The sequence below is a fragment of the Phasianus colchicus genome, chromosome 29 (assembly GCF_987193195.1).
Source record: "Phasianus colchicus chromosome 29, bPhaCol1.hap1.1, whole genome shotgun sequence".
In the NCBI taxonomy this organism is placed as follows: Eukaryota; Metazoa; Chordata; class Aves; order Galliformes; family Phasianidae; genus Phasianus; species Phasianus colchicus.
Genome location: NC_143464.1, coordinates 559,487 through 583,993, shown reverse-complemented (window position 1 = coordinate 583,993; position 24,507 = coordinate 559,487). Strand labels below are relative to the sequence as shown.

The window sequence follows — 24,507 nt, the reverse complement described above, 5'->3', positions numbered from 1 at the left end:
CCTAAGGGAAAAATATATTCTCTGTGAAAAATATGACAAATTCATCAGCCTAAAATAGTATGTCTGATAGAAAATATCAATCTTTTTGACATTTTAGGAAAAATTAAACAGTGTATCTAGAAAAAACTTCAGCATTAGAATGAAACTTTCCATTTTTGGGAGAAATATCATATTCCTGAAAAAGAAATCATATTTCCAATAGCAATGCTTATTTCTGAGAGATAACACTACATTTCTAGGGGAGTGTTTTTAATTGAAAAATAAAGATATTTCTCAGAAAGCTGCTGTTTTGGGAGATAGTAGCATACTTGGTTGGAAAATGACATGTGTTTGTGAGAAAGCTGGTATTTTGGGAAAAAGGGCCCTATTTGTAAGAATAAGCTGGTATTTCTGCAGGAATTAATCCCATCTTTGGGAGTAATCTGGTTTATGTGGGAGAAAATGTCGTGTACTTGGGAGAAAACTGGACTATGTGGGAGAAAAGGCCATTTTGATGGGAGTAAGTGTGTTCCTGAGGAGTATCAAGTAGTTGTGACATTTGTAGTGGAAAATGTCATGTGTTTCGGCGAAAAGTAGTCTTTCTGGGAGATAATGTCATTGGATTGCAGAAAGCTGGTATTTCTGGGAGCTAATGTCTTCTTTTTGGAAGAAAATGCCGCCCTTTGGGTGTAAAACGGGCATTTCTGAGAGAGTATGTCATTGAATGGTGAAAAAGCTGGTATTTCTGGGCAAAAATATCATATGCTTGGGAAAGAGAGGGTATTTCTGGGAGAGAATGTCATCTATTTGGTAGAAATTGTCATCTGTTTTGGAGAATGGTGGTGTTTCTGGGAGAAAATCTCATTAGTTTTGGAAAAAGCTGGTATTTCTGGGAGAAAATGTCCTCTTTTTGGAGAAAATGTCATCATGAGGATTGTATATGAAGAAAGCTTGATATATTTAAGAGACAACTGGTATTTCTGGCAGAAACACATTTGGAAGATGAAACGGCCGTCTGATTGTTAGGAGTGTGAAGTAGTGTAAATGGGAGGAAATGTGAAGTATTTGTAAGAAAGCTGGTATTTCTGGGAGAAAAGATGGTATGATGGTATTTCCGGGGGAAAATGTCCTCTGTTTCGGGGAATGCTGGTATGTCTGGAAGGAAATCTAATTTGGGAGGAAACTGTGATATGAAGTCTAGAAAAGTATGATGGTAAGTCTCATCCTGTGGAGTGTGAAGTAGTACTTGTGGTAGAAAATGTCATCTGTTTGGGAGAATGGTGATATTTGTGGGAGAAAAGATCGTATTTTTGTTGGAAAAGTCACCTTCGGCATTGTCATGTAGTATTTTGTGGATGAACCATGAAGTATATGTAAGAAAAGCTGTATTTCTGGGAGAAAACGTCATCTGTTTGGGGAGAAAGCTGTTTTTTCAGGGAGAAAGTCTTCTTTGGGGAGGAAATGTCCTCTTTTGGATGGCCAAGTAGTACCTGTGGGAGGAAATGCCATGAATTTGGGAGAAGGGCGGTATTTCTGGGAGGAAATGCCATAGGTCTGGAAGAAAGTGTCCTATTTAGGATTGAAATGTGATAGTTGTGGTGGAAAATGTCATGTGTTTGGGTGAAAAGTAGTATTTCTGGGAGATAATGTCATTGGATAGGAGAAAGCTGGTATTTCTGGGAGGTAATGTCTTCTTTTTGGAAGCAAATGCCATCCTTTGGGTTAAAAACGGGCATTTCTGAGAGAAAATGTCACGGAATGGGGAGAAAACTGGTATTTTGGGGCAAAAATATCATCTGTTTGGGTGAAAAACGGGCATTTCTGAGAGAAAATGTCATGGAATGGGGACAAAGCTGGTATTTCTGAGCAAAAATATCATCTGTTTGGGAAAAAGCGGGAATTTCTGGGAGAAAATGTCATCTATTTGGAAATAGATGGTATTTCTGGGAGAAAATGTCCTCTTTTTGGTAGAAATTGTCATCTATTTGGTAGAAAGGTGGTGTTTCTGGGAGAAAATATCAAGTGCTTGGGAAAAAGCTGATGTTTGTGGGAGAAAATGTCCTCTTTGGGGAGAAAATGTCATCTTGAGGATTGTAATGTCGTTTTGTTTGGAGAAAGCATGAGGTATTTCTAAGAAAAGTGGTATTCCCAGGAGACAGGATCATCGTTCGAGGGGAGTGGGGGTGAGGTGGTATGTTTGTGAAAAAGCTGGTATTTTGGGAAGAAACCTTCATATATTTAAGAGAAAACTGGCATTTCTGGCAGAAACACATTTGGGAGATGAAACGGCTGGATGACTGTTAGGAGTGTGAAGCACATTGATGGGAGAAAATGTCCTCTTGAGGAGTGTATTGCGGTATATTAGGGAGGAAATGGGAGGTATTCCTAAGAGTGCTGGTACTTCTGGGAGAAAATGTCTTATCTGGGAGAGGAAAGGTCATCTATCTGTGAGAAAGCTGGAGTTTCAGGGAGAAAATGTCATCTTTTGGGGATAGAAATGGTATTTCTGGCAGACCATGGCAGGTATTTGTGAGAAAACTGGTGTTTCTGAGGGAAAATGCCATCTATTTGGTATAGAAATGGTATTTCTGGGAGAAAATGCCCCAAATCGGGGAGTAAGTGTCATCTTGAGGAGTGTCATGTAGTAGATTTGGGAGGAAATGGAGGTATTTCTAAGAGTACTGGTATTTCTGGGAGAAAATGTCCTCTTGAGGGAAGAAAATGTATTTTGGGAAGAAAACAGGTATTTCTTCCCAAAACCGTCAAAGACTTTGGAGAAAATCTCCTCTATTTGGGAGAAAAGTGGTCTTTCTGAGAGAAGGTGTCCTCTTCTTGGTTGCAAGTGTCCCATTTGGTATTGTCCTGGAGGCTTTTTGGGAGAAAGCGTGTGGCAGTTGTAAGAGAAGGGGTATTTCTGGGAGCAAATCTCCTCTTTTTGGAAGAGAAGGTGAAATTTCCAAGGGAAAAGTGGCATTTCTGGGAGGAAAGGACATAGTTGAGGGAGAAAAGTGGGAAATGGTGGGAAGGAATGTCTTCTACTGGAGAGCAACTGTGGTCTTTTTGGTGTGACAACTGGTCCTTTGGGCAGAAAATATGGTATACGTGGGAGAAAATGTCCTCTGGAGGAGTGTCAAGTAGTATTTTTGAGAGAAAGTGGAAGGTATTTCTGAGAAAACTGCTATTTGTGGATGATAATAGCAGACTTGGTTGGACAGTGACATCTGTTTGTGAGAAAGCTGGCTGTCTGGGAAAAAGAGGCCATATGTTTAAGAATAAGCTGGTATTTCTGGGGGAATATGTCACATCTTTGGTAGAGAAGTGGTCTATCTGGGAGAAAATGTCGTCTATTTGGGAGAAAACTGGTTTATTTGGGAGAAAATGTCCAGTTTTATGGGAGTAACTTTGATATTTAGGAGTATCAAGTAATGTGGTTTCACTTTTTCGAGGCTGCAGTGCCACCTATTAGTCACAGTTCTTTTATTTAATTAGTTTTCTTTGTAAAGCAATGACTTAACTGTTACCGCAATAGGACTGAATCTGTGTGTAACAGTTGCTAAAAGAACTTGAGAATTTAATTTAAATTATCTCTGGGCAGTAATCTCTTCTGTATAATAGAATCATTCAAATGTCTCTGAACATTTTACATGCCGTGCTGTAGTGAGTTAGATCAATCAAACCTTAATTGCTTCTGAGGCATCCGGACAGCTTTCTGGGATCTGTTGAACACCACTGTGTCACAACAAAGCCATAATAATTGATGTAGCACTAAATTGTGCCTTTGCTTTACTCTTACAATTGTGGTTTTATTAACCGAGCAGGCAAGGTGGAAAAATTGAAGGAAAAGAGTAACAAAAGTAAGTTGAATACCAGCTAGTGGCCATTAACTTTGGTTTGATTCTGTGCATATGTGGTTTATGATCCCAACATTTCCCGTGTGCTTTGAATAGCCTGTCCTTGTTTTGCACAATTTCCTTTTCCCTGTGCTTTATATACGCAGAGTGGGAAGAATGTGAGATTCAGTACTCAATTTGTCAACCTGAAATATTTCATTTGAAATTTGGTTTGATGGCTTGGCCGTTCCGTGTGAAAAGTATCGCTCCCAGGTAAGCACTTGGTTTCTCTCAAGCTTCTTTCTTTCCAAAGCAGTGACTGTTGGTCCATATACCTTGGAGAAATTGGGTATGGGTACCAGTATTGCCTCTCTTCCCTAGTAGCTTCCTCCTAGCTTTCTAATAGAGATATACTTAATTAACCAAGGGAGGACTATTGCTGTATTATGGCTGCCATGAGAACGGTTGAACTGACTTCATACTTTTGCTTGTTGTATATTTATGGTAGTGAACTGTCGTCAGCCATCCAACCCTTAGTCATGGCGGTAGTCAACAAAGAAAGGGATGGACAAGGTGGACCGGGTGGTCGCGTCCGGGGAATTTGCTATTCTTGCGGATCCCCAGGGCACTACCAGGCGCAATGTCCTAAAGGAAAGAGGTCAGGGGGTGACCGTGATCGGTGCCAACTATGCGACGGGTCGGGGCATAATGCTAAGCAATGCCGGAGATTTCAACATGCCCCGCGGGGTGAGAGTATGGGCCGGGGTTATCGGGCTGGGAAGAGACCTTTCTCAGGGCCGTGGCCTATTTCAGCTCATCCCACCGTGTCATTGGCAATGACTATGGAGCACAAGGATCGCCCCCTGGTCAGGGTTATGATGACTAACACGGGCAGCCACCCAGTGAAGCAACGCACGGTTTATATCACAGCGCTGCTGGATTCTGGGGCTGATGTTACTATCATCTCAGAAGAGGATTGGCCCACTGACTGGCCATTGATGGAAGTTGCGAGCACACAAGTTTATGGGATAGGAGGGGGAATTCCTATGCGGAAATCCCGAGAAATGATTGAAGTTGGGGTCATAAATCGAGACGGCTCTTTGGAGCGACCTCTGCTTATTTTCCCAGCGGTAGCCCTGGTCAGAGGAAGTATCCTAGGGAGAGATTGTCTGCAGGGCCTAGGGCTCCGTTTGACAAATTTATAGAAAGGGCCACTGTTCTTACTGTAGCGCTACATCTGGCTATTCCACTGAAATGGAAGCCAGACCACACCCCTGTGTGGATTGATCAGTGGCCCCTTCCCGAGGTTAAACATGTAGCGCTAATGCATCTGGCTGAAAGGGAATTACAATTAGGGCACATAGAACCTTCGCTTAGCTGCTGGAATACACCTGTCTTTGTGATCCGGAAAGCGTCCGGATCCTATCGTCTGCTGCATGACTTGCGTGCTGTTAATGCTAAACTAGTCCCTTTCGGGGCAGTCCAACAGGGGGCACCAGTTCTTTTGGCGCTCCCACGTGGTTGGCCCCTGATGGTACTGGACCTCAAGGACTGCTTCTTCTCTATTCCCCTTGCGGAGCAGGACCGCGAAGCCTTTGCATTCACCCTTCCCTCTGTCAATAACCAGGCTCCTGCACGCAGATTTCAATGGAAGGTTCTGCCTCAGGGGATGGCATGTTCTCCCACTATTTGTCAGCTGGTAGTGGGACGGGTATTGGAACCCCTTCGACGTAAACATCCATCTTTGTGTATGCTGCACTACATGGATGATCTCTTGATAGCTGCCCCTGACCGCGAGAAAGTGGAAATGATGGGAGAGGAGATCATAAGTGTACTAGAGGGGGCGGGCTTTACTATTTCTCAGGACAAAATCCAAAGAGAACCTGGCGTAGAGTACCTTGGCTATCGGTTAGGAAGTACCTATGTAACTCCAGTGGGTCTATTAGCAGAGCCGAAGATCTCCACTTTGTGGGATGTTCAGAAATTGGTGGGATCCCTTCAATGGATCCGACCAGCGTTAGGGATCCCACCGCGACTGATGAGCCCCTTTTACGAACAGTTGAAGGGGTTAGATCCGAATGAGGAGAGAGAGTGGAACCTGGACATGAGATTAGCGTGGAACGAAATTGTACAGCTCAGCACTACCGCTTCTTTGGATCGTTGGGACCCTGCTCTACCACTAGAGGGAGCAGTTTCTCGATGTGAGCAAGGGGCGATAGGGGTCCTAGGACAGGGGTTGGCGACACACCCAAGACCATGCTTGTGGGTGTTTTCCACTCAACCCACTAGAGCATTCACCGCTTGGCTGGAGGTGCTTGCTCTCCTGATCGTTAAGCTCCGCGCCTTGGCAGTGAGAACCTTCGGTAAGGATGTTGAGATTCTTCTGTTACCCGCGTGTCTCCGAGAAGATCTCCCACTCCCAGAGGGGATCTTGCTGGCCCTTAGGGGATTTGCGGGAAAAATAAGGAGCGGCGATTCGCCACCTATTTTTGATATTGCGCGACCGCTACGCGTTTCACTGAAGATAAGGGTTACTGATTGCCCCGTGGTAGGGCCCACGGTCTTCACCGATGCCTCCTCGAGTACCCATAAAGGGGTGATGGTGTGGAGGGAAGGTTTTGAGTGGCAGGTAAAGGAGACTATTGATCCAGAGGCGAGTGTACAACAGTTAGAGGTTCGCGCCGTGGCCATGGCACTTCTGTTATGGCCAACAACGCCTACTAATGTGGTCACGGACTCCGCGTTTGTCGCGAAAATGCTACTCAAGATGGGGCAAGAGGGGGTCCCGTCTACGACGGCCGCCTTTGTCCTGGAGGATGCATTAAGCCAGAGAACGGCCATGGTCGCGGTCCTTCATGTACGTAGTCATTCTGATGTACCAGGGTTCTTTACAGAGGGAAATACCATGGCGGACACTCAGGCCACCCTCCAGGCATACCCACTAAGGGAAGCCAAAGACCTCCATACGGCCTTCCACATCGGGCCTCGTGCTCTGTCTAGGGCATGCAATATATCTATGCAACAAGCTCGGGAGGTTATTCAGGCTTGCCCTTATTGCAATTCGGCCCCGGCATTGGAGGCTGGGGTAAACCCTAGAGGTTTGGGGCCCCTGCAGATATGGCAGACAGACTTCACGCTCGAACTGAGAATGGCTGCGCGCTCTTGGCTAGCCGTCACTGTGGATACTGCCTCGTCGGTAGTGGTAGCGACCCAACATGGGCGTGTCACATCAATAGTGGCGCAGCATCATTGGGCCACGGCTATTGCCGCGTTAGGGAAGCCCAAGGCAATCAAGACAGACAATGGGTCATGCTTCACCTCAAGATCCACTCGAGAGTGGCTGGCGAGGTGGGGAATAGCGCATACGACGGGAATCCCAGGGAATTCCCAAGGTCAGGCCATGGTGGAGCGAGCTAACCGTCTTCTGAAAGATAAGATCCGCGTACTCGCGGAGGGAGACGGGTTTATGAGAAGGGTCCCAACGACTAAGCAAGGAGAAATATTGGCGAAAGCTTTGTATGCGTTGAATCACTTCGAGCGGGGTGACAATGTCAAGACCCCGATGCAGAAACACTGGAAACCGACCATCCTTACAGAAGGGCCACCTGTTAAAATACGCACGGAAGCGGGTGAATGGGAAAAGGGATGGAAGGTTTTGGTCTGGGGTCGGGGTTATGCAGCAGTTAAGAATGGGGAGACGGATAAAATTATCTGGATCCCTTCCAGAAAGGTCAAACCGGACCTAAGTCGCGAAAGTAATGTGGCTGGAAAAGATGAGGCGAGCTCTCCCTTTGCAGGCATTTCTGACTGGATACTCCGGGAACACAACCAAGAGAGACCCGAAGAAGAGGCCCTTGAAGGCAGACAAGAAAGACCCGGAGAAGAAGCCCTTGCTGCCGACGAGAATTAATGGAATTACGGTGTTTGTCTGTTTATTAATCCTATGTGGGGTCACGGGAACGGGCGCTGATGTACACTCCATATCGCAGCCAGGGAATTTATGGGTTACTTGGGCAAATAAGACAGGCCAAAATGACTTTTGCCTTAGTTTACAATCGGCAACATCGCCTTTTCGCACCTGCCTGGTAGGTATCCCTCAATATGCGTTAGAAGCCTTTGCGGGGTACACCACAAACCATTCTGCTTGCCGTAACGACGCCGATTTAGCAAGCCAAACGGCGTGTTTGATAAAATCTCTGAATGTGTCTCTCCCATGGGATCCACAAGAATTAGATATCTTGGGGTCGCAGAAGGTACGGAATGGATCGTATAATGGCACACGTACCTGTATTACCTTTGGGTCAGTGTGCTGGAAGGATGGTGGCTTTATTACCTGCAACTTGTTTGACGGGGTATTCAACGGCTACGGGGGATTGAAAGGACAACTGCAGGCCTTAATTGCCCGGTGGGCAGGCACAGATCCGCGGTTGAAGCCATACAATGAGACCTCTTGGACTGTGGTTAGTCCTGTGAACACGGAGGCTTTCTCTATTACTTCAGGTTATTGCGGGTATACTAAAAATTACACACGGGTCTTCACAGGGCGCAATACAACCTGCTTGTCGAAGGGTGGGGTCCTTTCTAAATCTAGCGGTAGATCCTCATTTAATTGTACGGCAGTTTGGGACTTTTATGGGTATGGGTTCACCTTTAAGCGGGGGGTTAACGAGGTGCTATGGAATAACAAAACTGCTAAGGCATTGCCCCCTGGGATCTTCTTGATCTGTGGGGATAGAGCCTGGCAGGGCATCCCGCAGAATGCCTTAGGAGGACCCTGCTACCTAGGGGAACTGACGTTACTGTCTCCGAACTTCACGACGTGGATGCAGTATGGCCCGAATATCACGGGTCACCATCATCGCCGGAAGCGTTTGAGCCCTCTCCCGGAGAATTGTAACGACGAGGTAGAGTTATGGAGTGCCACAGCACGGATATTCGCATCGATTTTCGCCCCTGGGGTTGCTGCAGCGCAGAGCTTGGCTCAGATAGAACGCCTAGCATGTTGGTCAGTTAAGCAGGCAAATTTAACAACATTAATATTGAATGCGATGCTAGAAGACACGAACAGCATTCGGCATGCGGTGCTGCAAAACAGAGCAGCCATCGACTTCTTGCTCCTCGCACAGGGGCATGGATGTGAAGACCTAGAAGGAATGTGCTGCTTCAATCTTAGCGACCACAGTGTATCCATCCATAAAGCGCTGAGAGCCCTGCGCGACCATACGGAGAAGATCCAAGTGGAGGACGACCCCATCGGGGACTGGCTGAGAAGTGTGTTCGGAGGCATAGGGGAATGGGGTGTGCACTTATTGAAGGGTCTGCTTTTAGGGCTTGTAGTTATCTTGCTTTTGATAGTATGCGTACCTTGCCTTCTACAAATTATGTTAAGTTGTATTCAAAGGATGATTGACCGCACAGTCAACTACCACGTAGAATATAGTAAAATGCAAAAAGCTTGTAGGCAGTCAGAAAACACGGCGGTATAGGGGTAGTGCGGGATCACTTTGCGATTCGGGATGTAACGGGGCAAGGCTTAACTGAGAGGACAATGGCATGTATAGGCGCAAAGCGGGGCTTCGGTTGTACGCGGTTAGGGTCCTCTCAGAATGGGGTAATTACGCTTGTGCATAGGGAGGGGGAAATGTAGACAGCGAGCCTAGAACCTTCGAGTAATTGCTAGTAGTAACCAGATAAGGAAGTAGTGACGCAAGTGCTTACGCACGATAAGTGGGGTGTAGACGAAGTTGTACAAGGCTATATAAGTTCCTGCCACGAGTTAATAAACGCCATTTTACCACCCACCACATTGGTGTGCACCTGGGGTAGATGGACAGACCGTTGAGTCCCTAACGATTGCGAACACCTGGATGAAGCGGGCTTCAGTGAACAAAGAGGAATTACTTAGCGCTGAATGTGGCTTCAGGGACTGAATTCATCTTTGTAGATTGCATGAAGTCAACAAGTGTAGTTCTCTTATGGCATTTGTTGATTGAAGAGGCAGATTGATAGTCATCAGAGATGAAAAGACTGTTAGTAACAAAAGATTGTTGTTTTTTTCTTTCTCTTTCTGCTTAATACCATTTGTGAGCTGTTGTTGCTTCTATCTTTGTGAAGTTTGCCTTGTTTCCTGGTCTCGTTTCCATGATTCTTCTGGAAGTCTGTTTCATCAGTGCATACGCTGCTTCTTTGGCTACATGCCTGCCCTTTCACGTTCAGCAGATGTCTTACCACAGTGCAGGTCTGTCTTTGTAAAGGCATAGTTCTGGACCTTGAATATAATGCAGTCTGTCTTTCCCTCCTAGTAACAAGAGCTTGTGAAGTGCTTTTTGCTCCACTGCCTGTTAGATAGCTGATGTGTTTCTGACTTTCTGACCGGCGTACAGGCAGTTGGTCCTTAGATGAAGAAGTATGCCTCAGTTAAACTGGACCACATCCAGGATCTCTAATGATACTGCTGTACTGACATGAAAATGGAGGAGTTGCTGACACTGCTGTGAAGCAGCTATCGAGATGTTGTTCTGTTGTGTCAGAACGGCAGGTCATCTTTTATGAGAATGAACACAGAGGGAATAAGGCAGGAAAGAGAGTGGTTAGGAAGCTGTGAAGAAGTAACTTATCAGCCAGCGTTTGCTCACTGGGCTTTGTGCTCATTCCAGCTGTGCTCTTGCCATCCCTCTTTCCTTCCAGTAGTGGATTCTCTTGCTCATCCTGTTTTAAACACCTTCTTGTGCATGAAACCCTGCTGCCTGCACACAGTGTGGTTTGGACAGTTGCAGGTGCTTGTCTGAGCGGGTGATGCTGTGCTCTATAGAGAGCATATTTTCTGTTTCCACTGACATTGAGAAATACAGCTCTTCTGTAGCCATCTCCTAAAATGTGAGTGGGAAGGCAAGAATGGATGCCAAGCTGCAAAAGTAAAGGAGGAAAAAGCACACTGCTGCCTTGGGGTGTTTTGCCTTGTTTTAAGGCAGAGGGGTCTGCAACCTGATGAAAATAGCTGAACATGTTTCCAGACCTAGGGAAAGAAATGTTCTGAACTGTTAGGGTTCATGAGTGGAAGGCAGCGATATTAGAAGGCTGAAAACACTTCCATGGCTCAAACTGGCAAACGGAGTGTTGGAGGCTATGGCAGAACTAGAGGAATTCTCTTCAGTCCACTTGTGAGGGTGGAGAATGAGAATTGAGTGCAGGATTGTGGAGTCTTGACCTTGAGGTTCCAGGGGTGAAATGTGACTTTTCCCCTGGTCATTTGCCTTGTCTGCAAATGCTGTTTTATCCCGTTCCCTTTTGTGTTTTCTCTGGGAAGTCTTCTTTCTTTGTTTTGTCTTATTGCTGAGCTCTTAAAATGAGGAGCAGACTCTAACCTGAAAAGCTATTGTGCTTAGGTGTGGAAACTGCTCTTTGATGAGTGAACCTCAAGTAAATTGGAGCACAGCGTTGCAGTCCTTTCTTCTACCAAAAGATGGAGCAAACGAGCTACTGAAAGGCCTGTGTGGCTAATAGGTTTGCTAAGCACTCAGGAACTGTTCTGCAAGGAAGGTTGGTTTTCTGTTTTCTGTTAAATCTTCATACATCTCATAATTTGTGCTAAAAGGAATGAGGCAGTTTGCTATACTGAATTGACCAGGCTGGATGGTAACAGATGGGTTGGTGAAAAAGGAGTTAATAAGGAGACTTGTGTGATCAGTTCTTTTTTCAATTATTTCATCCACTTACATGTGAAAGAGATATTTTAGAATAATCCTTTCACCTCTTGCAGGAACAAGTATGCCTGTGCTGCTGATGATCTGAGCTTCTGCAAAGGGGCAAAGGAAAGCAAAGGAAGGCAGTGAATGAGAGAAAGCAATCTTGCAGGAATGGTGGAGTGTGGGAAGAGCTGAGCCCCCGCCTGGCCCACGTGTCCCCCGACTGTCCCCTGCCCCCCTCCCTGTACCCCTCCTTGTCACCTCTTCAATGAGGATGGCACCGTGCTGAAGTTGTGCCACCATGGCAGGGGGGACAGCATGGGACAGTCATGGACAGCCAGGGTGACAGCGTCCAGGAGCTGTAGGACGCGGATGGGGCTCTCAAGGTACGTTGGTACGGCCCCAGGTTCCACGGTTACGGTGACAGTGAGAACTTTGGGGACAAGTGGTTGTCCGGTGTCACCCGGTGGCCCTGGGGGGATTGTTTCCGTGGGGCTTTGCACAGGGATTGGTGGGAACCATCCATTTCTGAAAGGAAGTGGCAAAAAATATACAAGAAAAGTGACATAGTATTGATTTTAATGGAAACAGACATTATTGGGGGCGATCCCACGGGGACAAAGAAGAGCGAGAATGTGTCACTATGTGAGGTTGTTCTCAAAATCCCCATTAGAGACCTCTGGAGGACTCCAGGAACGCCTGGGGACCCCAAGACACCCATGGGACATCTCCAGACCCTTCCAGAAGACAATAGGACCCTCTGAAGCCACCTGAGGACCACCCCACATTCCACAGGATCATTCTGGGACGTCTGCAGACCCTTCTGGACGAATCCAAGGACCCCCTGGATCAATTTGAAAACCCCCTGCACCCTCCAAGTCCTCTCTGGGACATCCCCAGAGATGTCTCTGATGACGGGATGACTCCAGGACCACTCAGACCCACATGAGAACTCTCTGGACCCTACCAGACTCTACTGGGACATCTCCAAATCATCCCAGTGGCTCCTCGGAGCTCCTGGACCCATCCTGGGAGCTTCCAGATCCTTCCAGGGACCCCCAGGACCATTCTTGGGACCCCCTGGACACCCCAGGATCCCTCTGGGACATCTCCAGATCCTTCTGTATGAATCCAAGGACACCTTGGATCCACCTGGGGACCAACTGGATGCCCCAAACCCCTCTACAACATCTCCAGATTCTTCTGCATGCCTCCAGGGGTATATAGGGGGGGGCTCGTGGGGAATCTATGGGCGGAAAGGTGTGAGTGGGGCTTCTGTGAGGTGGAAAGAGGGTCTGGAGGTGGAGAAAGGTTGGAAGGGGAAACTGAGGGATTGTGGAGGGCTTCTGTGGCGTGGAAAGGGGCTCTGAGGATGGAGAGAGGGGGTTGTGAGGGGGAAAAGAGCAGAACGAGGCTTCTGTGAGTGAAAAGGGGGCCTGGGGATGGAGGGGTACATTGTGGAGGGGAACTTGAGGGGTGGAAAGGGGGCTTCTGTAGGGCAGAAAGGGGGGTCTGGGAGTGGACGGGGGGTTGTGTGGGGGAAAAAAGGGGTGAGTTGGGTCTCTGCTGGGAGGAAAAGGGGTCTAGGAATGGAGAAGGGGTGGCAGAGGAAATCTGGAGGGTTGTGGGGGGCTTCTATGGGGTGGAAGGGGAGTCTGGGGGACACCTTAGGGAAGTACTGGGGGGGAGAAGAGGAGAGTGGGATGTCTATGGGGTGGAAAAAGAGTCTGGGGGGAAACTTAGTGGCTTGTGTGGGGGAAAGGGGTGAACAGAGTTTCTACAAGGCAGGAAGAGCATCTGGGGGTGGAGGGAGGGGTGGGAGGGAAGAGCCAGGGGTTGTGCGAGGCTTCTATGGGGTCTGGCTGAGGGAAATTGGAGGTCAAAATGAGGAACTGACTCCAGGGGTCAGGGAGGAGCGCTCAGGGGGTTACAGGGACCTCTAGGGGTCAGAAAAAAGGGGGGAGGAGGTGGGAGGAGAAGGGAGGACACGGGACCCTGGGGGTCAAATAGAGGGGAATGGGGGGTGGTAGGAGACTCTGGGGATCAGAATGGGGGAATTGGAGTGGGGCACTCGGGGGGAGGAGAGGGGGTTCGGGGGTCAGATAGAGGAGACTGGGAAAGGGGGGGACTCTAGGGGACAGAATGGGGAGAGCGGTGGGGGGGTGGGGGGACACCAGGGATCAGAACGGGGGACTGGGGAGGGATGAGGGATCGGGGGGGGACCCTGGGGATCAGAATGGGGGAGGCACAGAGGGGAGGGGTGGAAGAGGACTACGGCGATCAGAACGGGGGGACTGGAGGGGAGGGAGACCGGGGGGAGGGTGTAACCCCGGGGGGCACACAGAGGGACTGGGGGGTGCGGGCGATCAGCGGCAGGGGGAGAGGGGGGGAGGGCAGCGAAAGACACGGGGTGGGGGAGGCGGCGAGACGCAGGGCAGCCGCCCCCGCCGAGGGAAGCCCCGAGCACCACGGAGACCCCGCGGGGCCGAGGCAGAGCGGCACGCGGCCCCCCCGCCGCCTTCACCCCGGCCCCCGCCCCGGCGCCCCCCGAACACCCACCTGTAGGAGCCGAGGCGGCGCCCGGAGCCCCGAGGCGCCCCGCACCGCTTCCGCACGGCCGCCTCCTCGGGTCGCGGCGTGATGACGTCACTCGGCGGGGACGGCGCGGCGCCGTAGCGACGGACCGGTGCTGAGGCGCTGAGGCGCCGTCGCCGTGGCGACGCCGTCGAACGGTACCGCTCCTGCGGGAGCCGCGCTGAGACGTGCGGCGTCTCCGGCTTCCCCAGAATCGCTTTCTCCAGGCCGATTCCGAGCTGCTGGCGCTTCTTGAAAGCCGAGCGCGCATCTCTGCCCGGTTTTCTCACGGCTCCTGCGGCGGCATCTCTGGCCACTTTCTCCTCCAAGGAAGAACCGAGCGGTGGCCCGGCCGGGCTCGGTGCGTGGGATGTGAGAAGGGCACAGCCCGGAGCAGGACCTGAAGAACGAGCTCAGCTCACCGCTGGCACGTGTTCTGTAGTCCCCCGGGTCCTGCAGAGCTGCGCTGGACTCGCTGAGCAGCACGGCGTGGTGCGGGGATGTAAGAGAACACAGGTGCTCGGTAGACTTGCTGGGGCAGGGAGCTCTCACTGATGCTAAACTCGCTGAAACGAAGTGACTTGTTCAGGACACGTGCCTGAAACAAATGCTGGTTCTCTAGGCAGAGCTGCCGGACAGACCTGTCAGCACTGGGAATTAAGCACGGCAGTGAGATGAAGCCAATGATGCGTTCATGTAAGAGCAAGAGGTGCTTTGGAATGCCTTTATGGCTGCACAGCTCCTCGGGAAGCAGTTACACCTGCCGGCTCAATAAGAGCTGTCCCGTAGATGCTGTACAGCTGTGGAGCCTTTGCCCACCTGCACTGCATCTTTTAGATGTATCATTGAGAGGAATTGAATCAGCAAGGCTTCAGGGCTGAGCTCTAAGAATGGAAACTCCCTCAACTTTTGAAAGAGACCGGGTTTCTAAGGTCTTAAGACCTGGAGCTGGCAGGGCACACCCCTCTTGTGCCTTTCCCCCGACTGGTTTTTGGGAGACAGCAAATGGACACCCCTACAAGAAGTCTCAGGGTGTTTCCTTCTGACACTCTTATTATGGAAGTAAGAATACATTCCTGGCTCCATTTTGCTCTTGTGTCAGAAGGCAGAGATTTAAGCTACCTAAAGTCACTTTTCCACAAACGTTCCCACAGAAAGAAGCATCCAACATCTCTCTGTAGCTACGGAGACCCTGACTTCTCAACCCTTTCCAGGTATGTTTTACTGTCTCTTTCCAAATTTAGAAACGGCAGCTGTGCAGAAAAACATGCCACAGATCCTGAAGTGTGGGCCAGCGGGGAGTTTTACCCCGTCTCCTCCCTGATGTCAAACTGAAGTGATCTCCTTTAGTCCTCAGTATAACAAACGCATCCTGTGACCGTGCTTGAAGACAGTCTCCCTTGAGCATTTTAGCTGAGCCTGGTTAGCGCTCTTAAAACCAGCTGTGCAAGTGCTGCTTTCCTCCCCACTGTGAGGGATTGCTGTCAGGAGCCAACCAGTTATGCCAGGCACATCCAGCAAGGAGCTGCTGTGGCACAATGGGCGCGTGGAGCGGCTGTCTTCCAACCTGTCCTCTGCAGCAGTTAGCATTCTGCGGGTTACTCTTCCCCAGTTTGCAGAACGAGTATCAGAAGTTGATGCTCTTTTGTGAAAGAGTAAATGTGGGTTGAAAAAAAGGCAGTGTGACATTCCTGACTGCAGATGGAACAACAGCACAGATGCTGCCAGCCCCGCAGTAAAAGCTGGACTTGTTAATGAAGCAGCTTATCCATCTGTGTCGGGCTGTGGTAAAACTCACCCGCTGGCCCACCTGGACCTTTGCCCACCTGCACCGCATCTTTTAGATGCATCATTGAGAGGAATTGAACCAGCAAGGCTTCAGGGCTGAGCTCTAAGAATGGAAACTCCCTCAACTTTTGAAAGAGACCGGGTTTCTAAGGTCTTAAGACCTGGAGCTGGCAGGGCACACCCCTCTTGTGCCCTTCCCCTGACTGGTTTTTGGGAGACAGCAAATGGACACCCCTACAAGAAGTCTCAGGGTGTTTCCTTCTGACACTCTTGTTATGGAACTAAGAATACATTCCTGGCTCCATTTTGCTCTTGTGTCAGAAGGCAGAGATTTAAGCTACCTAAAGTCACTTTTCCACAAACGTTCCCACAGAACGTGGACCTGGCCTTTGGCCTTGTTGGAACTCATCCCATTGGCTTCAGCCCAGCTCTTCAGCCTGTCCAGATCCCTCTGTGGGGCCTCGCTACCCCCAGGCAGATCCACACTTCCAGCCAGCCTGGTGTCATCCGCAAACTTCCCGAGGGTGCACTCAGTGCCCTCAGCTCATCAAGAAAGATCTTGAGGAGGACAGGCCCCAGCACCGACCCCTGGGGAACAGCACTGTGACCCACAGATACCACTTTTCTCACAGATACGTGACATTTTCATCCGGGAACACTATTTTAGTCCCCTACACATGATCTCTTCCACCAAAAAACAAGGACATTTTCTCCCAGATAGACCACTTTTCTCCTAACTATGTGACCGATTATCCGGGAAATACCCATTTTTTCCTAAAAATATGGCGTTTACTCCCAGAAATACCAGCTTTCTCACATACATGTGATCTCTTCCCCCCAAAACAAGACATTTTCTCCCAGAAATACCACTACGCTTAGAAATACCTCACGTTTCATCCCAAGAATACTACTTGACGCTCCTCAGGATCACACTTACTCCCAGAAAAATGGCAGTTTCTTCCAGATAGACCAGTTTTCTCCCAAATACATGACATTTTCTCCAAGATAGACCACTTTTCTCCCAAAGACGGGACATATTCCCCCAGAAATACCAGCTTCGTCTTAAAAATACGGCCTTTTTTCCCAAAATACCAGCTTTCTCACAAACACCTGTCATTTTCCAACCAAGGATGCTACTATCTCCCAGAAACAGCAGTTTTCTGAGAAATACCTGACATTTTCTCTCAAAAGTACTACTTGACACTCCTCAAGAGGACATTTTCTCCCATATTTACCGTATTTTCTCCCCAAAGGACCAGTCGTCACACCAAAAATACCACAGTTGCTCTCGAATAGAAGACATTCTCTCCCACCATTTCCGAGTTCTCTCCCTCAAGTATGTCATTTTCTCCCAGAAATACCACATTTCAGTGGTAAATTTCACCTTCTCTTCCAAAAAGAGGATATTTTCTCCCAGAAATACCCCTTCTCTTAGAACTACCACACGTTTTCTCCCAAAAATACTGGATGACAAAACCAAATGGGACACTTGCAACCAAGAAGAGGACTGGCACAACTGCAGAGCGGTGCCATCCTCATTGAAGAGGTGACGAGGAGTGTACAGGGAGGGGAGCTGGGGACAGTCGGGGACATGTGGGGTCTGCTGTGGGTGTGACATGGGGTCGGTGGTGTCACCATTGTTGGTTCTTCCCTTCACTGGATGCCACTGGGAGTCGTTGAGTGTCACTGTCTTCAGGTGACGCCGTGACACAGGGTGACCTCGATGTGGAACAGCCGTGACGCAGTGTCCCCATCCCTGGCTGTCACTGTTGTTACCGTCATCTGGTGTCACCATCACTTGTGTGCCACCATCTATCGGGTGACACCATTCCCTGTACTCTGACCACCGCATGGGGCCAGGCACAGGCAGCTCTGCATTGTCACCATGCTGTCACTGAGCCTCTCACTGTTCTTTGTCACCCCTCCAGGCCCACCTAGAACTGGACCTGGTGACACTGGAGTCCTCTGGCGCTGTCACCATCGTCTGACATGAGGATGTGGACACGCACGGTGGTGAACTCTGTGCCACCACCAGAGGGGACTGTGTGACACCAGCGTGGCACAGCCGTGACGCGGTGTCATCGTCATCGGGTGTCGCGCTCGGCAGCCAGCATCGGGTGTCACCGTCATGCAGAGGGGACAAAAGGACCCCCTGGGGACGTTGAGCCGAAGCTGGGGACACTGTAACCAGCTGGAGGACTTCCTGGAGAAGTGGGGACACAGCATCGTGCTGTCACACCACCAAAGTTGGGGACACCTTCATGGCACCCTGGTGGTGTCACGTACTGGAGATGGGGACACCCCCACAGTGTCACCCCCATGGACCACTTTGTTCCCATGGGTCGGGGGTTGACACCCCTCACTTTTGCAATTAAGGTTTATTTTTCGATAATGGGGGTTAGGGGATGTCCCCCCCCATGTCCCCATGTAAACTAAGCATGCACGCTGCAGTTTTCAGCCTAGGCTTTTAAGAGCAAAGCCAGAAAATTCCACACCGCTCAGTACAAAGCTGTGCGATGATGAGAGTGACTCATGCTCTGCCCAAAGGATGGAAAGTAGCATCAAAACGGCTGAAGAGAGGGGGGACAATGAGGCAAGGTAGCACTGCAGAGAAGTCAGGAGAACACCTCTGCCTTCCGGGATCAGGCAGCCGGCGGAGCCTCTCTTCCCCCAACAGAGACGCCTGCAGGGTGAGGGGCACACGCTCACTTCTGCTCAGTGCTGCCCCGAGAAACTCAGACAGCTCGAGACAGCTGTTCTCTAACTCAGCGCGCCTGTGCTCAGGCCGTGCTACTCGCAGCTCTGTGCACGTGCTTTGCAGGCAGTGCGTTTATGGGCAGGGCCAAGGACTGGTGCATCCATTGCTTCTATAACCTGCAGCATCCCCTGATGGAGATGTGGGAGTTCTGACCCAGCGCCGCGAGTGGAATAACGAGGAGGTGGTGCAGCAGCTCACTGAGTGCCACTGGACAAATCAGGCCGTGCGCTCTTTGTGAATACAAAGCTCCAATTGTTTATTGATGGACTGCAACCAGAGTGCCAAGTTGGGCTGCTGCCACGAAGCCGCTGCCTTCTGATGCTCCTCCACTCAGTCCTTCAGCTGCAGCTTCTCCATCATCTCCACAAGGCTGTTCATTGTGGAGGACTGGAAAGAAAGAAAGCGAGCGTCAAAGTAGGACACCGCTTCCCCCAGCATTCTACAATCCCCTTCACGTCTGACAGACAGAGAACAACAAGAGCCGTGTCTGTGCTCACCGAGGACTCACCTCTGCACGTGCAGCGGCAGCTCTCAGAGCAGCCTTCTTCATTTCTGCTCTCCTCTCTTTTTGTCGTTGTCGTCTTGCTATAGAGAAAGAGGAGAGAAATTCAGTTTGTCAACAGCAAAACCGCGGAAACATGGGTACATGAAAACAGGCTAGGAAGCCTCTCAGGGAAGGGTATTTCCAGTGGGACAAGCAGAAGGCCGTCATGGATTTCATGGGAAAAGAGAGGGTTACACTTTCTGGCACTTCCTTGCCATTGGACTCGGCAGCCTTCTACTCTTTTCCCCTCTCCGCAGAGAGAAGGAGAAAGCAAAGCAAATCCTAAGCAAACTCCATGCACCTGATAAGGGAAGCACCTCACCAGGGCAGCTGCAGCACCTTCCTACCTCTTCGCTTTGAGGTCCGGAACCGCTCAGTCGGCGCTGGGGCAGGCCCAGGGTGTGTTGCTGGAGCTGGCACACCGCCTCTGCTCTGATGTGGGCTCTGAGCCTTCTCCCCATCGCGCTCCACCTTCACTTGTTTCTTGGCAGGCCACAGCTCTGCTTTTTGCTCCTCTTCCTCCACTCCCTTGCGCTTTCTTGCAGCCATGGTCTTGGAGAGGGAGTGGTTGTCAACTGCAGGGGAAGGTCTTTCCCCTCTGCTGGGACCTGCTGTTCCAGGAAGCCCTCCTGGAGCCTGGAGAGGAGCTTTCGCGTACATCTTGCCGTTTGGCTCAGCACCTCTCCCTGTTCAAATCAAGCAAGGGGAAGCAGCAAGATTAAAAGAGAGTCACACACTGCCTTCGGTCTGCAAAATGGGCCACAATGCTAGGAACTCTCGAGTGTTCACAGCAATGGACCTTGGGATCTTGGCTGAACTGTGGGCCATTTCCAATTGGGACAGGAAAGGCAACTGTAATCCCCAGGGATTAAGATCTCAAGCAACACGCAACGACAGCAGTCCCAGGAAAGGACAGACAGAAAGCCTAACTAGAAAGACAGTGCACCAAACCCAGATGCTGCTGTGTGTCTGTACCTCTCTTGGGGGCTGTGCCACACTCCATGCTCCTCCCCTGGCTTCCTGCAAGGCTGCGCTTCACTGCAAGCCTGCTTGCATCAGCTTCTGTCAGAAAGGAAACAAGAAAGACATGAAGAGCATCTCTTTGGAGGAGCATTTTAGCACAGCCAACCACAAACTTCTGCTCCTCAAGCGTAGTTTCTTCAATTGGCCTTTCTGCTGCTACAACGCTGTGCCATTTCTGCAGTCAGCACAGATCTGCAGTGCCCCTTCTTTTCTCCTCCATCCCACACAGCCCTTCATGCAGCCCTATTTAGAGGCAGGTACCCACACCACAGCTCACAAGAGCTTCTTACCTGGGGAGGCTTTCCGTTTCCCCCCAAGCCCAGCACCATTCCATGGACGCGCAGGCTCCGTCCCTACAACAACAGATTGTGTGTTGATTTCACAGACACCAGGAGCAGCACTGTCCTGTTAGCCCACGTCCACCACAAAAACCAAAAGACACTCTTCTACAGCCAGAACAGAAACTGATCTTTAAACTGCAGTGCGCTTGCACAAAGCACTACTGCTCTCATTCCCGCTCAGGTGGCAGCAGAGGAACCCCAGTCTGCCTGACAGCTCTGCATGCTGCAGAGCAAAGCTGCGTCAGCACACAAAACGCTATCAGCTGCAAAAGTCGAGGCACGGATTTTTTGTCCCTACAGGGAATGCACTCAGCTCTGAGCACCACCACTTACACACACACTTCTGTCTCACTGCTGCCATCTGTTGCTGTCGGCCTCTCTAATGCTTCCACCATGGTTACCGGACATCCCTGCAGTGCTGCACCGCTCAGAAGTAATACTTAAAATGCATTCTTCCATACTTCATGACAGAGGACTGCAGAGACTCACTTTTGCGTGGTGCTAAGGATGGTCCGTCCCCATCGCGTCCCTCTGTGCGCTGCAAGGCGCTGTTGGATCTCTGGCAGCCTGCTGGGTGCTGCTCCCTAGCACAGGGAACTGCGCCGCGCTGCTTCTGAGGAGAGAAATAAAGGAAGGGCCATGGAAACGGCCACCCAACGTTTGCAAAGAGATGCAGCGTTCCAGATGGTGCCAGAGGTGGGTATCAGAGTGCTGAGACGTTAGTTATCACTAACGGAAACATTTGGGAGCGCATTCACAACATCTGCACGCGCTGCAATTTCTGGGCATATCCAGCTTTCTCATCGTTCAGGTGGAGAAGACGGGCGCTCTCAGACATCACTTCGGGGGGTTAAACCAACACACCTGCAAACACCAGCATTATTCCGAGGGAAACAGTGACTTCAGGTGCCACAGTTCAACCCATGCAAAATTACCGTACACAGCCTTAGCTCTTCACCACTATTTCTTCCCCACCCTTTACTACTGCAGGCAGCTAGAACTAACTTCTCAGCAGAAACCCAGGGCAGCTGGCAAACCATAACCAGGTGCAGCTGGCAGGAGGGCAGTGCCCGCTCTCTGCTCCCACCCTGCCCCAGCAGGTTAAGGAGCCTGGCAATGCTGTCCTGTTGCTGCAAGTGCACAACCCAGCCGCTTACTGAGCTAACAAAGGACCAGCAGGGCTCCCCCTGCTCCACCCCTTCCCCTCCAAAACCAGAGAAAGGAGAAACCCAAGCGAAAGAAACCCAGCCATACCTTTCCACGCGCAAAGCAGCGATGGCAACTGCGTCCGTCTCCCTGCTGAGACATGCTGGGGAACGTCTCAGGGGAAGCTCAAGTTCCCGGGGTCCTCTCCACAGGGACTGCCCGCACTGTTGGAAAGAGCTGGCTTCACTCTCTCTTCAAGTGCCTCGATCCCCAAAATCTCCTTTTGGAAAGGAAAAAGGAACCCTAAGGAAAGAACCTGCAAGTGAAAAACAGTGAGGAAGAAGCATTTTCCCAGCATTCTTCTGCTGTGCAGTTTAGACTCTCGGGCAGGGCAATGTCTCGAAACCAGCTGGTTACAAGGACTGTCCCCAAAATACACCCAGCTCCTGTACAGCTGCCATGATTTCTGACAGCAAGCGTTCTCCATCTCCTCAATAGTTACGTGCCTTGAAGCACATGGCTGGTGTTGCTGTCCTGAAGAAAACTCCCTCTGTCTCACTGCCAGCCGGGATGAGGGCTGATGCAGCGTGCCCACCCCAGCCCAGCTTTCCTGCTGAGACACCTCCCGGCAACCACCCAGCACCAAACCCAGCTCACCTGCTCGGCCTGCTCAGCCTGAGCTGTGCCCAGCTCACGCACACGCCGCAGCGGTGCTTCCGACGGGCTCTCGCAGGGTGATCTCTCAAGGAAAGCTCACAGCTCAGTCTCTGCGTGCAGCACACTCACCAGAGCACCAGCTCTGCTCACCGGCTGTGCCACAAACGCTCCCACCTCGGCGATGACTGTGACCTCAGCGAGTGCCCTCATCACTTCTGTGCTTCCATCATAAGCAAAGGGCGTGCTCACCTCCCAGATCCAAATTTTAGGAAACCAACACCACGGTCTCCCAACGGGTTTATTTAAGTAAAAGAACAGAGATATTAAGATGACCCTCATGCAGCCAGTTCTTGCTCAGGTGCTGCACAATCGGACCAAGGAGATGTTACCCCCAGGCTGCCTCCAGCTTGGAGGATTTGAGCTCCCAAGCAACCAGCAAGCATTTGGACGTGCCCTCCCCCTGCTTTTTACAAGGACAGACGAGTCCTTCTTGGGATGCCAGCTATTCTGCAAAGGCGGAATAGCTCTGTTCTTGGGCCGCAGCTCCTTGGCCACGCGCTTCTCAAATACTGGGGCTGCATTACCTCCTGGGCATCCACACGTGCTCCGACTCTCCCGCAGGGTTTCTGGCTTCCTGCTGGGGAGCTTCTCATCTTCTGCAATATCATTCCTGCCTCCTCTGGTACCATCCTGGGAGATGCTGCAGAGCTCATGAGCCTGAACTACCTTCCTCCCATCAGCAGCTGCTCTTGCTTTAAAGAAGTGCCAGCACCTACGAATCAGCTTGGAGAAAGTAATTCTGGGGACCCAGAGACACTGCAAGTTTCAATGCAGCTCCCACAAGAACGCTGCTGTTAAATCCATAGAATCATAGAATGGATCAGGTTGGAAAAGACCCGAAAGATCATCGAGTCCAACCGCAACCTGACCATACTCCCCTAACTCTAACAACCCACCACTCAATCATGTCCCTGAGCACCACATCCAGAGCTCTTTAAACACATTCAGGGACAGCCAGGACACATCCCCAATTAGCCAGGACTGCTGAAGGATGATGGAGAGCGGCTTGGCAGCCACGTCTGCCAACCCCCTCAGCACCCCAAGGTTCAATCCATCCGGCCCCATGGCTTTCAAAGCAGGTTTTGTTTCTTTAATTATTGTCTCCCATTCTATCTTTTCTTTTAGAAAGGAATCTAAAAGATGAAAAGTAAGAAAGTACTAAACAAAATGAATCAAAAGAAATGAAAAAAGGAAAGAAAGGGGAAGAGATGAAAAGAGACGGAAAGAAAAGGGGAGAGGGAAAGAAAAGGGGAGAGGGAAAGAAAAGGGGAGAGGGAAAGAAAAGGGGAGAGGGAAAGAAAAGGGGAGAGGGAAAGAAAAGGGGAGAGGGAAAGAAAAGGGGAGAGGGAAAGAAAAGGGGAGAGGGAAAGAAAAGGGGAGAGGGAAAGAAAAGGGGAGAGGGAAAGAAAAGGGGAGAGGGAAAGAAAAGATGGAAAACAGAAAACAAAATGAAAAAAGGAAAAAAAGGAAAGGAAGGGAAGAAAAGAAGAAAAAGGAAAGGAGAAAAAACCATCCTTCCATCACCATTGCTACCACAAGCACTAAACCATATCCTGTAACTCCTAATCCAGATGCCTCTTGAACACTGCCAGGGACGGCGACTCCACCACCTCCCTGGGCAGCCATTCCAGTGCCTGGCTGCTCTCTGAGAGAACAAGTTCTTCCTTATGTCTAACCTAAACCTCCTCTGGTACAACTTATGGCCATTTCCTCGGGTCCTGTTTGTTGCCTGGGAGACGAGGCCAAACCCCTCCTCATCACAGCCTCCATTCAGGAAGTTGTAGATTGCAATGAGGTCTCCTCTGAGCCTCCTCTTCTCCAGACTGAACAACCCCAACTCCTTCAGCCGCTCCTCGTAAGGCCTGTGTTCCAGACCCCATACCAGCTTTGTTGCCCTTCTCTGGACACGTTCCAGGGCCTCAATGTCTTTTTTTGTAGTGAGCGGCCCAAAACTGAACACAGTGCTCAATGTGTGGCCTCACCAGGGCTGAGTACAGGGGGATGATTCCCTCCCTGCTCCTGCTGGCCACGCTATTTCTAATGCAAGATGCTGTTGGCCCTCTTGGCCACCTGGGCACACCTCTGTCCCTGGAAAGGTGATGGAACAGCTTGTGCTGGATGC

The 24,507-nt window shown here is 50.3% G+C and overlaps 2 protein-coding genes across 3 annotated transcripts; one reads left to right on the top strand and one right to left on the bottom strand.

Moving 5' to 3' along the window:
* Positions 1 to 6,328: 6,328 nt before the first annotated feature.
* Positions 6,329 to 9,853, top strand: LOC116239494 (uncharacterized). Its single transcript, XM_090126561.1, has one exon. It carries the CDS (start codon positions 7,568 to 7,570, stop codon positions 9,293 to 9,295), a length of 1,728 nt encoding a protein of 575 aa, XP_089982687.1. The 5' UTR covers positions 6,329 to 7,567; the 3' UTR covers positions 9,296 to 9,853.
* Positions 9,854 to 17,950: 8,097 nt separating this feature from the next.
* Positions 17,951 to 23,807, bottom strand: LOC149914423 (zinc finger CCCH domain-containing protein 11A-like). Of its 2 annotated transcripts, XM_090126560.1 has the most exons (6): positions 21,777 to 23,807; positions 20,472 to 21,135; positions 20,134 to 20,220; positions 19,506 to 19,844; positions 19,123 to 19,199; positions 17,951 to 19,001 (listed from the first exon to the last, which is right to left on the bottom strand). In XM_090126560.1, exons 3-6 carry the CDS (start codon positions 20,159 to 20,161, stop codon positions 18,945 to 18,947), a joined length of 501 nt encoding a protein of 166 aa, XP_089982686.1. In that variant the 5' UTR covers positions 20,162 to 20,220; positions 20,472 to 21,135; positions 21,777 to 23,807; the 3' UTR covers positions 17,951 to 18,944. The 2 variants fall into 2 exon arrangements, with proteins under 2 accessions (XP_089982686.1, XP_089982685.1); XM_090126559.1 differs by having other exon boundaries at positions 20,472 to 23,807.
* Positions 23,808 to 24,507: the final 700 nt, after the last annotated feature.